The sequence below is a fragment of the Passer domesticus genome, chromosome 7 (assembly GCF_036417665.1).
Source record: "Passer domesticus isolate bPasDom1 chromosome 7, bPasDom1.hap1, whole genome shotgun sequence".
Lineage (NCBI taxonomy): Eukaryota > Metazoa > Chordata > Aves > Passeriformes > Passeridae > Passer > Passer domesticus.
The window spans coordinates 51,104,804-51,118,307 of NC_087480.1; the positions used below are offsets into that span (position 1 = coordinate 51,104,804).

At 40.3% G+C, this 13,504-nt stretch overlaps 1 protein-coding gene across 1 annotated transcript in view; it reads left to right on the forward strand.

Annotated features, from left to right (window-relative positions):
* Positions 1 to 2,973: 2,973 nt before the first annotated feature.
* The window catches only part of PIGK (phosphatidylinositol glycan anchor biosynthesis class K), a 64,429-nt gene continuing 53,898 nt past the window's right edge, over positions 2,974 to 13,504 (forward strand). Inside the window, exons 1-8 of the mRNA XM_064428581.1 lie at positions 2,974 to 3,131; positions 4,494 to 4,547; positions 6,542 to 6,633; positions 8,700 to 8,835; positions 10,044 to 10,155; positions 10,502 to 10,598; positions 10,942 to 11,059; positions 11,816 to 11,926. Coding sequence (XP_064284651.1) covers positions 3,033 to 3,131; positions 4,494 to 4,547; positions 6,542 to 6,633; positions 8,700 to 8,835; positions 10,044 to 10,155; positions 10,502 to 10,598; positions 10,942 to 11,059; positions 11,816 to 11,926 — 819 coding nt within the window. The 5' untranslated portion in view covers positions 2,974 to 3,032. The remainder of the gene's footprint in view (positions 3,132 to 4,493; positions 4,548 to 6,541; positions 6,634 to 8,699; positions 8,836 to 10,043; positions 10,156 to 10,501; positions 10,599 to 10,941; positions 11,060 to 11,815; positions 11,927 to 13,504) is intronic.

The window sequence follows — 13,504 nt, forward strand, 5'->3', positions numbered from 1 at the left end:
AGTATAGAAGGAAGAGATGCACTATGATACAAACAGGTAATACAATCAAGGTTAATACTAACAAAATTATGGATCTTTAATTGGTATTTTTGATGACGATTTCATGATTAGAAAGTGTCAGGGGAACTCTAGTATTATAAATCCCTGATTTAGGAGCTTATGTAGTTACACTTGGGATTTCTGCTCCTCCTCAGTGGAAGGCAAGGCTTGTTTGCTCCATGCTGGACAGGAGCAAGCTGACAGATGGTTCATAAAGGGCAATTTCTAGAGGGTATAGATTAGAGGATTAGGGCCCAAGCGACCTGCTGGAGGAGGAAAGAATCTGGAAGGGCACCAAGATGTGCACCAATGTGAATACCAGCTGCAGATAGAGAAGCTTTTTAAACAATTGTTTTAATTACAAATAACTTTGGAATACACATTTGGTGTCCTTTCTAATTACTCACCATGAAGTACAAGACACATTGTGGCAAAGGTCAAGCTAAAGGCACTCAGAGCATGAAAAGTGCAGTTACTAGCATAGAAACAAAGCAGAATGAAGAAACAGAAGCAGACAGCATAGAGCTTTACTTCCAGACAAAAAAAAAAAAATCCTGTACAGGCATGGAAGTATGTTCTGAAAGCTGCCTAAGGGAATAAAGATGAAAAAAAATGAGGACAAAGCTGTTGGTACTGCCTTACTGGAGAAAAAAAAAAAAGAGAAGTGATACCACCTCCAGGAATAATGCCTGAAGCACTGGCACACTCATCCATGTCTGATGAATACTAAAGCCCAGAAAGATTGAGCCTGTAAAGAAATAAGAGCCAGAAGTAGAAGGAGAATTAGATCCATTAGAAAAGACACTCAGACAGGCTAAGGGAATTCAGAAGGCAAATCAGAGACAGACCTAAGATGGCGATGCACTTTATTACACAGAATATTAATCAGAGGGAATAATGGCCCTTCTTTTGGAATACTCCAAAGAGCTTGTGCAACTGAGCTTGCCTTAACTCAGTGCTGCCCCTGCCCTGGGATGGAAAGGCAGCAACAGGACCTGAACACCCCCAATAAAAGAGCAGCCCCTGCAGTGTGCCTGTGGCTGAGCCAAACGCTGCTCACACGCTGCAGATGACACCAGGGGACACAAGAAACCAGAGTCTGCAGCTACACTTTTGTATCAGGAGCCAGCTGAACCTTCCTGGTGATTGCAAACCCAACTACCTGTAACCATGGTATCACATCACACAAGCAATCTTTCATGTAAGGAAAGCTTGCTATGGTTTTTTAACCTGTGTTTATATCATTCCAATGCCACATGATTGTTTTTTCCAATTTTTCAGTTTATTTTCTTAAGTAGCAAATCATACAGTGACCTTTAAAGAATGCTATTAAAACTATAAGCATTCCAGAGAATGAAAAGTTGCAGTCACCTCTGAGACAAATTTCAGGAGGTTCAGAAGTTTGTAAGCAAACAGGATGATTTTAAATTTTATTCACAGAAAAGATGTTCATTACTTCTCATGTCAGGAATGTTTTTTGGGAAGCCAAAAGTTAACTTTTGGCCATATTTGACATAACTTTTCACATGGTACAAACAGCAGAACTTATGTTTGGTTCCAAGATGCATCATCAAGATACAGCTGCTGACATTATGTCTGTGTGAAAAGGTGCATGTTACCAAAGGATGAATATTTGTAATAAACGCAAAGAACAAGGAAGTAAGCTTAACTTACTTAAGCTTTCCTTAACAAGGAAAGAAGCTGAGTCACAGGCTCAGACCTTCTGTAAGGTTTTCTGCCAACTCCACATGGGAGCAATGAAGTGCTATCTGAGTTGAGGCACATGAAGTCAACTCATCAGTTTACCAAACTGCATGAATACATGCTTGGAGAGATCCTTTAGTATTATCCTTGTCAATCCTTTAGAATTACTGACACATCGTGACCACATCTGGGAATGATCAAGAGAGCTAAGTGGAAGCATTTGAAGGGGCAAGAAAAAAGCTTCATTTAGCTTTGTGCAAGAAGACAAATAGTGCAGCTTACAAGCAGGCACCAAGAGACATTGACAACTCTAGCACTTCTCAGCAGGTTCACAATAGGCTCACACAGGAGAAGGGTTCAGGCACAACAGGAGCTGGTGGCTATGGTATTCTGAAGGGAGTAAGTACCATCTAATAACAGGTGATTATTTTTATCAAGGAAACCAGTGATGCTTTAAAACAGCAAACGTGATGCTATTGAAATTCCAACATCAATACATGGAAATGTGCTCCTGTCTGAGAAAGTCATTACTGGTGACAAGTACATGGAGCAGGAAATAGCTTCCATGGTTCAGGGCAGATTCTGCATCTTCACTAATAGAAGGCATCAGGCAATTGAACAAAGCAGTGACAAGATGAGATAGTGGAAATAAAAGAATCATACCAAGTGGTTCAATACACTGAAATAAAAAATTTGATGATGCATCAGCTCTGAGCGATGTATGCAGTACAGGCAAAGCTATAGCAAGGCTCCATGAAAAAAAGAGAAAAATCTACCTTTAGATCCCACTCCCTTCCTTGCTAAAGGTGGTCCCTCTCCCGAGCCAAGGCAGCCCTGTGGCCACCAAGACCTATGACACCCTCGGATCGCCATGCCCTGCTCTCTTAGAGCCCAGGATTTCACGGAATTCTTGGAAGGCGGCTGAGAGGAACGGCTGCTGTTTCACCCGCAGGAGCTAAAGGCGAGACGCGCGGCCGGTGTTTTCCAGCACCGGCTCACAACGGAGCCACGGCGAACTCGCGTGGCGAGGCAATGGCCAGACCGGCTGCCACTGCCGCCCCTGCCCTGCCCACCCGGGCTGCGGCGGGCTCTCCAGAGCCGGGAGGCCGAGCGAGCTCGGTGCGTGACCAAGCCCCGGCGCGCTCACAGCAGCGCTCCCGAGGCGCCGCGCCGGCGCTACCGGCAGGGCACGGCCCCGGCCCCGGCCGGCGGCGCTCCCGCCCCGCGGAACTTGCGCACAGGCCGCCGCCCCCCTTCCGGCAGCCGGGCAGCGCAGGAGGCGGGCTGAGATGGCGGCTGCCGTGCCCGGCGCCTCCCGGGCCCGCTCCGCCGCCGCGCTGCTGCTGCTGCTGGGCTGCTGCGGCGCAGCGCTGCCCGGCGGCCTCCAGGTACGGGGCTGGGGAGCCGCGCCGGGGCCCGAGAGCGAACGGGCGGGCGGGCGGCGCCTGGGGCTCGGTGCTGCCGGCGTCCCCACGGCGTCCCCGCGGCGGGCAGGGAGCGCCCGCGGCTGCCCGCGGAGCTGTCTGGAGGCGCTGGCGGCACGCAGGAGGGCCCCCATCGCTACCACGGGCACCGGCACTGAGCCGCGCTCCCCTCGCTGCCTCCCGGCGCTGCCCCGGGGGCGGACCCGCGGCGCTCTGCGTGCCGAGAGCGCCGGTGCCTTGTTCAAACTGCTGGAAGTTACAAACGCCCAGACTTTTCATCCTCTTGCGGTTTCTGAAATTCAGTGTCTCGTGGCGGGTGTGTGATGGCCCTGGCCGGACCCGCTCCCGGGCCGGTGCCCGTCCCGCAGGTGCGGGGCGCTCCTCGCACACGGCAGGTGCCGGTGGGTTTGTACGGTGGGAGTCATTTCATGTCTCAGCAATTAGCTTAATGCGCTGTGCCCACGCTACATCTGGAGTGTTGTTTGCTTTTGAATTCTGCGTTATTAACAAGTTGTTATGCTTGAAATTAATTACGATTAGGACCAAACAACCCCCGCACCCTGAACAATAGAAATATTACAATCTCTGGATGAGTAATTAAACTGCAAGTTGTTTGCAGCTTGAAGTACAACACTATTTCTGTTACCGTGTGTTTTGTTTAAGACCACAAGCATCATCCCAGAACTCCTCAGAGTTAATATAGTCTGATTTAAGAGTCAGCAGATTTGGGTTGTTGCCCATGACAGACTAATTCCCATACCTCTGTGAAGTCTTAGCCCCTTGTTGTGTCCTGATTTATGATCTCTATTGAGGAGAAAGGGCCCTCTTATCTGCAAAGGAAAGTGGGAGCTCTGGAGAACGCAGGTTATACAGAAGCTTGCTGTCATAGATCCTGATTTTGGAAGATAAATGTAACCACCTTGGATTTAACTGCAGATTCTCCTACCTGCTTTTGAAAATTGAATTGAATTGAATTGAATCCTAGTCTCTTTTCTCATTAAGGATGAAACTGTAGGTCAATAAATCATATTATTTTGTTCTTGGAGTGTCCTTTGGACTAGAGGTGTGTGGGCTTTTTTAGCTAAGGTGCAAGTGACTAATAGTTCTTTGTTCTGTAGCAAGTTTCAGGGAAAGATTTGGATCAGTTAATTGACATGAAATGTGCAAATGTTAAGAAAAACACCTCTCTTGTAGCTCTTCTAAGGTCTATTCAGTATCAATGTGTGGTAAACATGTGCACTGAACACTATTGTAGAAAAAACAAAACTATGAGTGGTCATTTCTTTCTTATTGCTGAAAAATATACTTTTTTTTTTCATCTTTCAGGATCAAGCAGAGCAGTTTTTTAGAAGTGGACATACAAATAACTGGGCAGTTTTGGTAAGCATAGTCCGGGTTGTTTTCCTCCAATAATGTTGACAGTTTTTCATCAGGAGCTGCAATTGCAACAGTCATTCAAGAGTCATGCTCATTTGAAAGAAATGGAAAGATAAACATTTAGAAATGAATAAATTTGAAATTGTGCCTGCACATTTATTACATTATAATGAAATTATCTTTTCAATATGACCGAATTTCAAGCACTCAATCTATCTGGCTACATGGCAGAATTCATAAAACAAAAGTTCCAAAAGCATTAAAATAGTTAAATTAGCATACTTCATATTGAAAAAAAGGTGTAATTCTGATACCAGGGAAGTCTGGTCTCTTTCACCAGAAAGGCAGACTTTGTATCTCATTTTTGTTCTTATTCAATCTGTTACCTTGTGATAACAGACTGGGAATAAAATCAGTTGAGGCAGCACAGTGTTTAGATCGACTGTTTGTACCCTAATTCTTTTTTTCTTTGCCATGTAACTTTTATTAGCTTTGAATCATGCTCCACAATTGGTTCTTAATCACAATTCAGGTCTTAATGACTAATTTGTTTCAGAACACTATTGTAATTACTCAGTGGCAGCTGTTTGTTTTCCAGATACTAAAATTTAGCAATATAAAAGGAAAGTTAACAGTAAATAATGGAAGGAATAATTTCTATACAGTGTACAAACTTGAAACTAATAAAATATACTATTTTAATACCATTAACAAATAGATGCTTTTATTAGTACCTATAAAAACACATAAAGAAGGTGGAAAATTAGGTCCAAGAACCTATACTGTCTGTGCTGAACAGATTTTCTGCTGGTTTTATTTTCTCAGTGGTTCATCATTGAGTTTTGTAACAGTTGCTGCTAATTTTTTAAGCAGCAAACTAGAGAGAGGTTACTGCTGTCAGGCACTTCAAACCTGGGATCAAACTGCAATCCCACCTCATCAATAGCTTGAATTAATGTACTGCAGTGTGGGTAACTATATTTGAAGCTTAGACACTTTTCCACTGTGTTCTAAGGGAGGTACTGGAGACAGGGAGCAGGTGATAGTACCTTAAAATGTCTCAGCCAAATTGGACACTTTGTTTTCAGAGCATTAAGTCTTGCTGAAAGGCAAATGTCCTCATGGACTGATTCCTGTGGGGTTTTTTGGAATTCCTAACTGACAGGGGATAGATACACAAGGGGATCCTTTCAGGCTGAATTTTATTATTACTTAAGTACAGCTCAGTCCTTATTATGAAAAGAGTAGAGAGAGAGATGCTATGTAGTGTGACTTACAGCTCTACATTTAGATCTGGAAAATTAAAAAAACCATCTAAATGCTTTTTCCTGCATCTCTGTTTTTGTGGTTTTAAAGTCACCTATTCTAGAGGCTTTTGGAATGTCTGAATCAGAACCTGATTTAGGGAGTGTGTGAGTAAAGGAAATGGCTGAGCCCTGACCCCTTGCCTGTTAGAACAGTAGAAATTAAACTCTGAGAATTTGTATCGAGATGAATTTATATTTGTATTGGTTAGAGCTCACTTTGCTCTTACTCTGACTCCATAAATGCAAATGTCCTCAGTGCATTTTCCCCGTGTGTGGCTTCTGCATGAATTAATTCACTTGTGCCTTTGTGAAGAATGTTTCCAGAATTGCTGTTGAGATGAGAACTCTTCCTTTGATCTCTCTTCCATTTGATAAGGAGAAAGTAAATGAAAAAATTTTATCCACTTGCTGTTGCTGAATTATTCCCTGAAGTGCCACTTTCTATATTTAGTAAGGGTTTATGACAATTTTATCTTGAGTCAATATGCTAGGAACTTTTTTTTCAGAATTTTTTTCTTTGGGACAACTAAGATTTGCATAACTTATATAATGAGTTTCTTGGTGTTACTATATTCTTTCTGAGTTGTTACTATTTTTTAAATACTTCTGTATTCATGTTCTTCTGATGCAATGTGTCAGGCCAGTTTGTATCTTTACACTGTTTAATATGTTTGTTTTTTTTGTTTCAAGGTGTGTACATCTCGATTCTGGTTTAATTATCGTCATGTGGCGAATACTCTTTCAGTGTACAGAAGTGTCAAGAGGCTGGGCATTCCTGATAGGTGAGGGAACCTTGCTGAATCCAGTTCTTGCAAATGTGCCACTAAAGATCTCATGCTATTTGAATCAGTATGGAAATACATTTTTCATCCCAGTTTAACTGGATAAAAGTGAAAAAGAAGAATGCAAGCACATCAGTGTGGTGAAAAGTGCAGCAATGTTGTTCCAAAGGAAAAGCAACAAGTTGCATAATAAAATTTTCATTTGGAACAGGCTAATTAGATCTAGCCACTAAAATGTACCATTTAGCAAATTGGTGAAAGTGTAATGTGAAAACTGCTAAATGCACTCAGCAATGACAGTACTTCTGTGAGAGATGAGTCTTGCTGTACTTTAATTTCCTTTTACTGTGGAGATGTTGGTAACTGTGACTGTACTAAGATGTAAGACTTCCACATCTTTAACTACATGGAGTCTTTAAAGGCTTTGAGCTATAGGAGCAACCCCTCTATATTGACAGTTGCCTTGAAAAAAATACATTTTGCTTGATTTTATTTGAGAAACCTGTTTTTTTGTCTGTACAAGTTGTGTTTCTCTAGTGATAGCACAAGGGTTAGAACAGTATCTCTTCTTTGACAAGAGGAGCAGAAAGGTTCTGAAGTATCTTTGAGTCCCTACTGGAAGTTCTATCAGTGTTGGCATAGTTCCTTCCAGCTGTTTCAGAATGTAATTTACTTCTGTCAAAACTGTGGAAGTGAATTTAGGCACCAGCATCCATTGTGTAATAACCTATATGTACCATAGGCTCCTATAGAATTCCTTGTGATCCTGGTTTTTAATGGTAGTTGAGAGGACTGGTGGTTCTCCAGCATGTCTGTCTGAAGAAGTGTGCCCTGCTTCACCACTGCAAAATGCATGTTCTGATGGATTGAATGAGTATGGCATTTTTTTGTCCAAGTCCAAAACTGCACGCTTGGAGTCCCCAGTTAACTCCCACTCAACTATGAATGCACTGGCAGTAAAATCCTGTTCCCTGAGTTTATTATATTGAAAAAGAAAGAAAAATTAGTGGCTTTCTGGTTTTTGAAAAAGTGGATTTTGAAACTGAATTTTTAGATGCATTTTGGGGTTATAAATCCAAGGGAATGCACTGCAGAAGTGCTGTGGGCTGAAAGGCACAGAAAGATGCCTTTTGTTCTTGCAGATGTCATTCAGGAGCAGCTGTCCTCTCTCCTGTGCAGCCTTTGAAGCACAGGTGCCCTTGTCACTGCCTCAGAAATTCTGTCAGCAGTCCTGCCCTTACCTGAGAGCTTTCATCTTCTTTGCATCCCTCTGTCTTCACCATTAAACTCAAAATAAGTGTGAGTTTTAGAAATACTACAAGAACTATGGTGTGACTGAGATTTCTGTGTTCAGTAGCAAGATCCATTGCTTATCCATATCCAAAGATCTGGAATTAATCTCAAAAAGCCAGCAATGCTTTAGACTACAGCTAAGACTACTCTCCAAGACATTGGAGAAGACCTAAAGAGAGAGCGAGAGAGCCTGTTTATTTAGCATTTACAGCAATTTTTATGTGGATTTGAACGTGTTTTTTTCCTTAGGTAAACTTACTTTATGTGTTTTTCTTTCTTTGCTGCAAGACTTCTTTCAAAATACTGACAAGATAAAAAAAAACCAGCCAAAAATTCCTCAAAATTTGAGGAAACACAACAAACCTCAAAATCACATAAAAAAAAATAGCATCTATCATGATTCTTGGAGTTGGTTGTTTTAGTACCCTTTAAAAATCTCAGAATTATTTTATGAAGAGCTCTGTCCCCCTAGGTCCAGGCAAGCCTGTATGCTAAAGTTGCTGTTGTCAAATACTCTCCTGCTTATCTTTGGCCTGACTTAGTCCTGTGGATAAATGACAGCCAGCTGGATTTCTGTGTGTTATGTCTTCGTGATCCTGAGGATGCTCATAAGGAAATGGGGTATAACTGTGCAAAGTTTCACTTGCAATTCCAGGAATCTTTTTAATGATCCAAGCTGTTGCTGTAGTTGTTGAAGAGTGTTGTTCTAATTTCTGTTTGTCTGTTGTGTGAAAGTAGAATGTCTGAAATATTTTTTTTCTTATTTTTCACAGTCACATTGTCTTGATGCTGGCAGATGATATGGCATGTAATCCCAGAAATCCCAAACCTGCTACTGTGTTTAGCCATAAAAACATGGAGCTAAATGTCTATGGAGATGATGTGGAAGTGGATTACAGAAGCTATGAGGTAACTGTGCTTTAATTAAAACACTGAGTCTGTATTTTTTAGTGTTAGTTTAAAGATTTATACAGTATCTGTGAAGTTTGAGGAAGTCTTTCTGTTCGTATTACTGGTTTTAGGCTGGGTTTTTATATCAGCTGATGAGTCTAAAATACATATCCCTCCCCTCCTTGATATTTGAGTTTGTATTTGAAATTCATTATACTAGAAACATGTTTAAATAATGGAATAGAATCACATTACTGAAATTTCTGTGGAAATGACTGCTCAGTGTCTCATCTTGGCAACACAAAAATTACTGTGGAAATTTTGGTTTGCAAGTGAATTGTTTATTAGGCAGATGTACTTCAATTCCTAATCTTAAGCATATGCTCCTAAAATAAAACAAAAGCCATAACTTAATCACAAAGCAATTACTGCAAAGCAATTAGTGTATACAAATCTGTATTCTGTCACCTTTCTTTTCATGTAATATTCCTTCATACCAGGCAGTGTCTTTACCAGTTGAGACAAAATTACACATGAGTTTCTTGGTTTAATATTGCTGTAGAATTATTGCTAAAGGTTTATTGGATTGTATTGAAGTATATAGTAGATGTTTTATTTCTCTGAAGCTTTATACAAAGAAGTGAAGACACAGAACTGGAATAGAGCTACATTCTTTTTATCATGTTTTTTCCTGGGTATGGATTTGGTGCTGGCGTTTAAAATGTACTTAAAAAGGAAGTGGTGTTTTGTAGGATGTCTTGCACTCAGATGGGTCGTATCTGATCATTTAGACTTATGTAATCGAATTGATCTTGCTTTTCTTTCCTGAGTTGCAGAGGGAATTTAAACTTTTGTTTTTCCATGGTAACACACACTAATGTTGGAGCATTTTGTGAGTACAGAAGCAGCTTTGGCACAATGAAGCTATATACTGACAGGTTTTTAGATAAGTGTAAATATATTTAAAAATTATAATGGTGGTAGATTTATTTGATATAATTAAGCAATAGGCTGATGTTAATGGAGTATAGTAAAAAGTACCACATGATTCTTAAGCTGAAGTAAAACCTTACACAGAAAATGTTTATGCAGTTTATACCACACCATGCTATATCTGGTTAGATACACTGCATATTTTAGTGTTCCATTTTTTAATTTCTGTAATCCAGCCTATAGCTGATCAATATTTTTATCTTTAGAAGATTACTTTGTGCTTCTATTCATAGGTTACTGTTGAAAATTTCTTGCGTGTTTTAACGGGAAGAATCCCACCAAGCACACCACGATCTAAACGTCTTCTTTCTGATGACAGAAGCAATATTTTAATATATATGACAGGTAATTGCTGGTTTCTGTGTACAGTCTATTGATGCTTGCTCAGTTGAATGGGTTTGTTGAAAGCATCAGTAGTCCAAATGCACAAAAGGATCGACAGAAAGATTTTTTTTCTGGTTTCCGCATGTCATTCTAATTAAGAAAACATGCCTGTAAAGAAGTACTGAGCCAGTATAATTTCCAGTTGAAATGGTCTATGTGTATTGTTTTTACTCTAACAATATTTTATTTTGTTGGACTGTCTATGTAGAAAGAGTATTGTGTTTACCTTGTTTTAGAAAAATGATCAACAAGGCTGATTATTTTCCTTTAAACTACATCCTTGCCTAACTTATGATTTTTCTGGCAGGCCATGGTGGAAATGGTTTCCTAAAATTTCAAGATTCTGAAGAAATCACAAATGTAGAACTTGCTGATGCCTTTGAACAAATGTGGCAGAAAAGGAGGTGAGAAAGAAGCATTATGTAGACATTGAATATTGAATATCCTGAACACGTACTTAAGTGTGTCTTACTGGTAGGCCTTGCTTACCTGCAGCAGTGATACTGTCGGTGTCAATAAAATTGTGTGAGAGCTTGCATTCAGAAAGCAGAGTTTTAGTTTTTGCTTGCAGCTTCCTGCAGTTAGAGCTGCTCAAAGGTATTGCTTTGGGCAAACTCACATCCTAAAACTGATCAAGGTGAGCTCCTCTTCCTTAGGTTCTGAGCAGCTGCCCTGGTAACTAAAAAGCAAAGTATGTATATGGTGTTTAAGTAGAAATGGGTAAGGAGGCTGTTTTCTTTCTTTCAGGTACAATGAATTGTTATTTATTATTGATACTTGTCAAGGAGCGTCCATGTATGAACGATTTTATTCACCCAATATAATGGCCTTGGCTAGCAGCCAAGTAGGAGAAGATTCTTTATCAGTAAGTAGATGTATGTGATCCTGAAGACAGTTTTCAGAATGCCTGAATTAAAAGCACAATTCCTGCTGACTTCTAACTAAAGATTTCCCTTATTCTAATTGCTGAATGGATAAGGTATTTTGTGGGGGTTTGACAAAACTTCTAAGTGTACTGTTCCTGCTTGTTTTTGTGTGCTGTCCCAAAGAACCAGCCTAATGATAGATTTCTGTGCTTGCTGGCCAGTTTATGCATTGCCTAGGATTAGCAAGGAATCCTGTGGGAAGGCTGCTGAGAGATGGGTGTGAGGAATAGTCAATCTAGGACTTACTGTGCTTGATATAAAACAAACCAAAATGCTCACCTTCACCTACTGTAATTATATCCCAGCTGAATTACAGAAGGAGCCATAGGAGAGATCCCAGCCAGAGCAAAAGCAGCTGGTCAGGGTTACCTGAACCCATGCACTGCTGTAAGGTGCACTGGCTCTCCCAGCCCTGTTTTCAAAGTCCACAGATCCATGCTGGACCAATAAGAAGGGGTTCCCTGCCTTTTGGGAAACATGGATATTACCAGGACACAGTTTATAGATGAGCTGCATTGTTCAGTCTACCAGAAGTAGATTTTTTCACAGCTAGCCATTTTTTTGCATAATTTGCCTAAGAACAAAAAAAAAAATTTGCTTAACTTTTGCAATATGCTGTTACATTCTGTTCCTTCTCCTGAATGCTGGGTTCTCTCCTGCAAATGCCCAATAACTGTTGTGTGTTGTCTTTAAAGCATCAGCCTGACCTGGGGATTGGCGTTCATCTCATGGACAGATACACCTTCTATGTGCTAGAGTTCTTGGAAGAAATCCATCCTGCCAGTCAGACAAATATGAATGACCTAGTAAGTAGAATACTCAACATTCATGAATATGCTAATGACTTTAATAGTTCCAAAACTAATCTATTTTGTCTGTAGGGTTCTTCAAATGCTTTTTATGCTCCTGCTGTTTCTCTCGGAAGCAGCTTTGGAGGGAGGGATTTTTTTCTTGCCATTGTTAAATGTAGTTGTGTAACACTTCAAGGATTGGCCTCATTTGGAAGTGCTTTGCTAGCTCCAGAAAAGAATAACCAAAATTAGGCAGATTTTGTATTTTCGCTGAAAAAAAAAAATAAAGTATTCATTAAGTATTCATACCAATAGAGTGAAGCATTTGCATGTGAAATATTTTAGCAGGAAGCTTCTAAAACCAGGATAACAGACACTTTGCAGATGTGGAAAAGCAGGCACTGATGTTGTTTTGCAAACGTGATTAAACAGTTAAAATTCTAACAGTGCTATCACAAATGCCTGCAAAGACTAATCTGTATATCTGCTTAGATTCCAGAGCAAGATAGGTACAAATCCATCAGTGTTTGGACTTAATTATAGCTGAGGCAATATTATTGTAGATTTCAGGTATGAAGCAGAAGGAAGAAAAGAAGCCAGCCAGGTAACATATGACAAAATTTATGAAAATGCCTCTCTAGCAGTGACATGTATACAGTGGTGAGATGACATAAAAAGTAACCGTATTTTATTTGCTCCGTTAACCCTTTATACCTTTTCCAGTGCTAGTTTCTTTATAGTAATGGCTTATACTTTGGTACTTTGTAGCTGTAAATCCTGCTGTGCCAAGTCAGTAATCTAAGAGCTACCACTTACAGAACATATTATCATAGATTCATTTCTGTAAAAGGAGCAGCTGCTCAAAAGTTTTATGCCACTCTCTGTCTACAGAGGATGGTGTTAGCCTGACTGCTACGTGTGTGCTAGAATTCTCTCTAAACAACCCACACTTGGCAGATTTTATGTTGATACAGAATTGATTCAGTGGCTAAGACTCAAGTTTCTTATTTCTATGGGAATGAAATTCTGACCTATAATATAATACCTTCTAATTATGAGATACAGCTAAGTTAAAAATAAATCTTGATAAAGAAAAATATGCAAGTTCTTTATTGATTAAGTATCTTTGTCTAGCCTGTTCATTCAAATGTCACTGTAAACCAGAAAATTAATTTGTGTTAATAATAAAAGGTAGTAAAAATGAACAGTGCTTTCTACTGCGTAAGACATTCTCTGGGAAGTGGTATAGGTGGGCTGGCCAGGAGGATGTTAATCTGATTATTGTGAAAAGTGTAGAAATTTGTTAGCTGGCCAAGTAGTTTACTTTTTCAGCTCTTTGGAGAAGATACCTAGCTGTACTTTTGCTTATATGCCAAATATTCAGGAAAAGCTGAGGGAGGTTATCCATACTGGTAAATTCCTCACGTCATGTAAGTCATCTTATCATGCATTGATCTGCTGATTGGTGCTCAGGGAGTGGAAGACAAGGGACACAAATATGTTGTGATTTGTGATAATCTGTTCAAGGCCAGGTTGGATGAGACTTCAAGGCCTGGTGTAGTGGGAGGTGTCCCTGCCCTTGGCAGGAAAGTG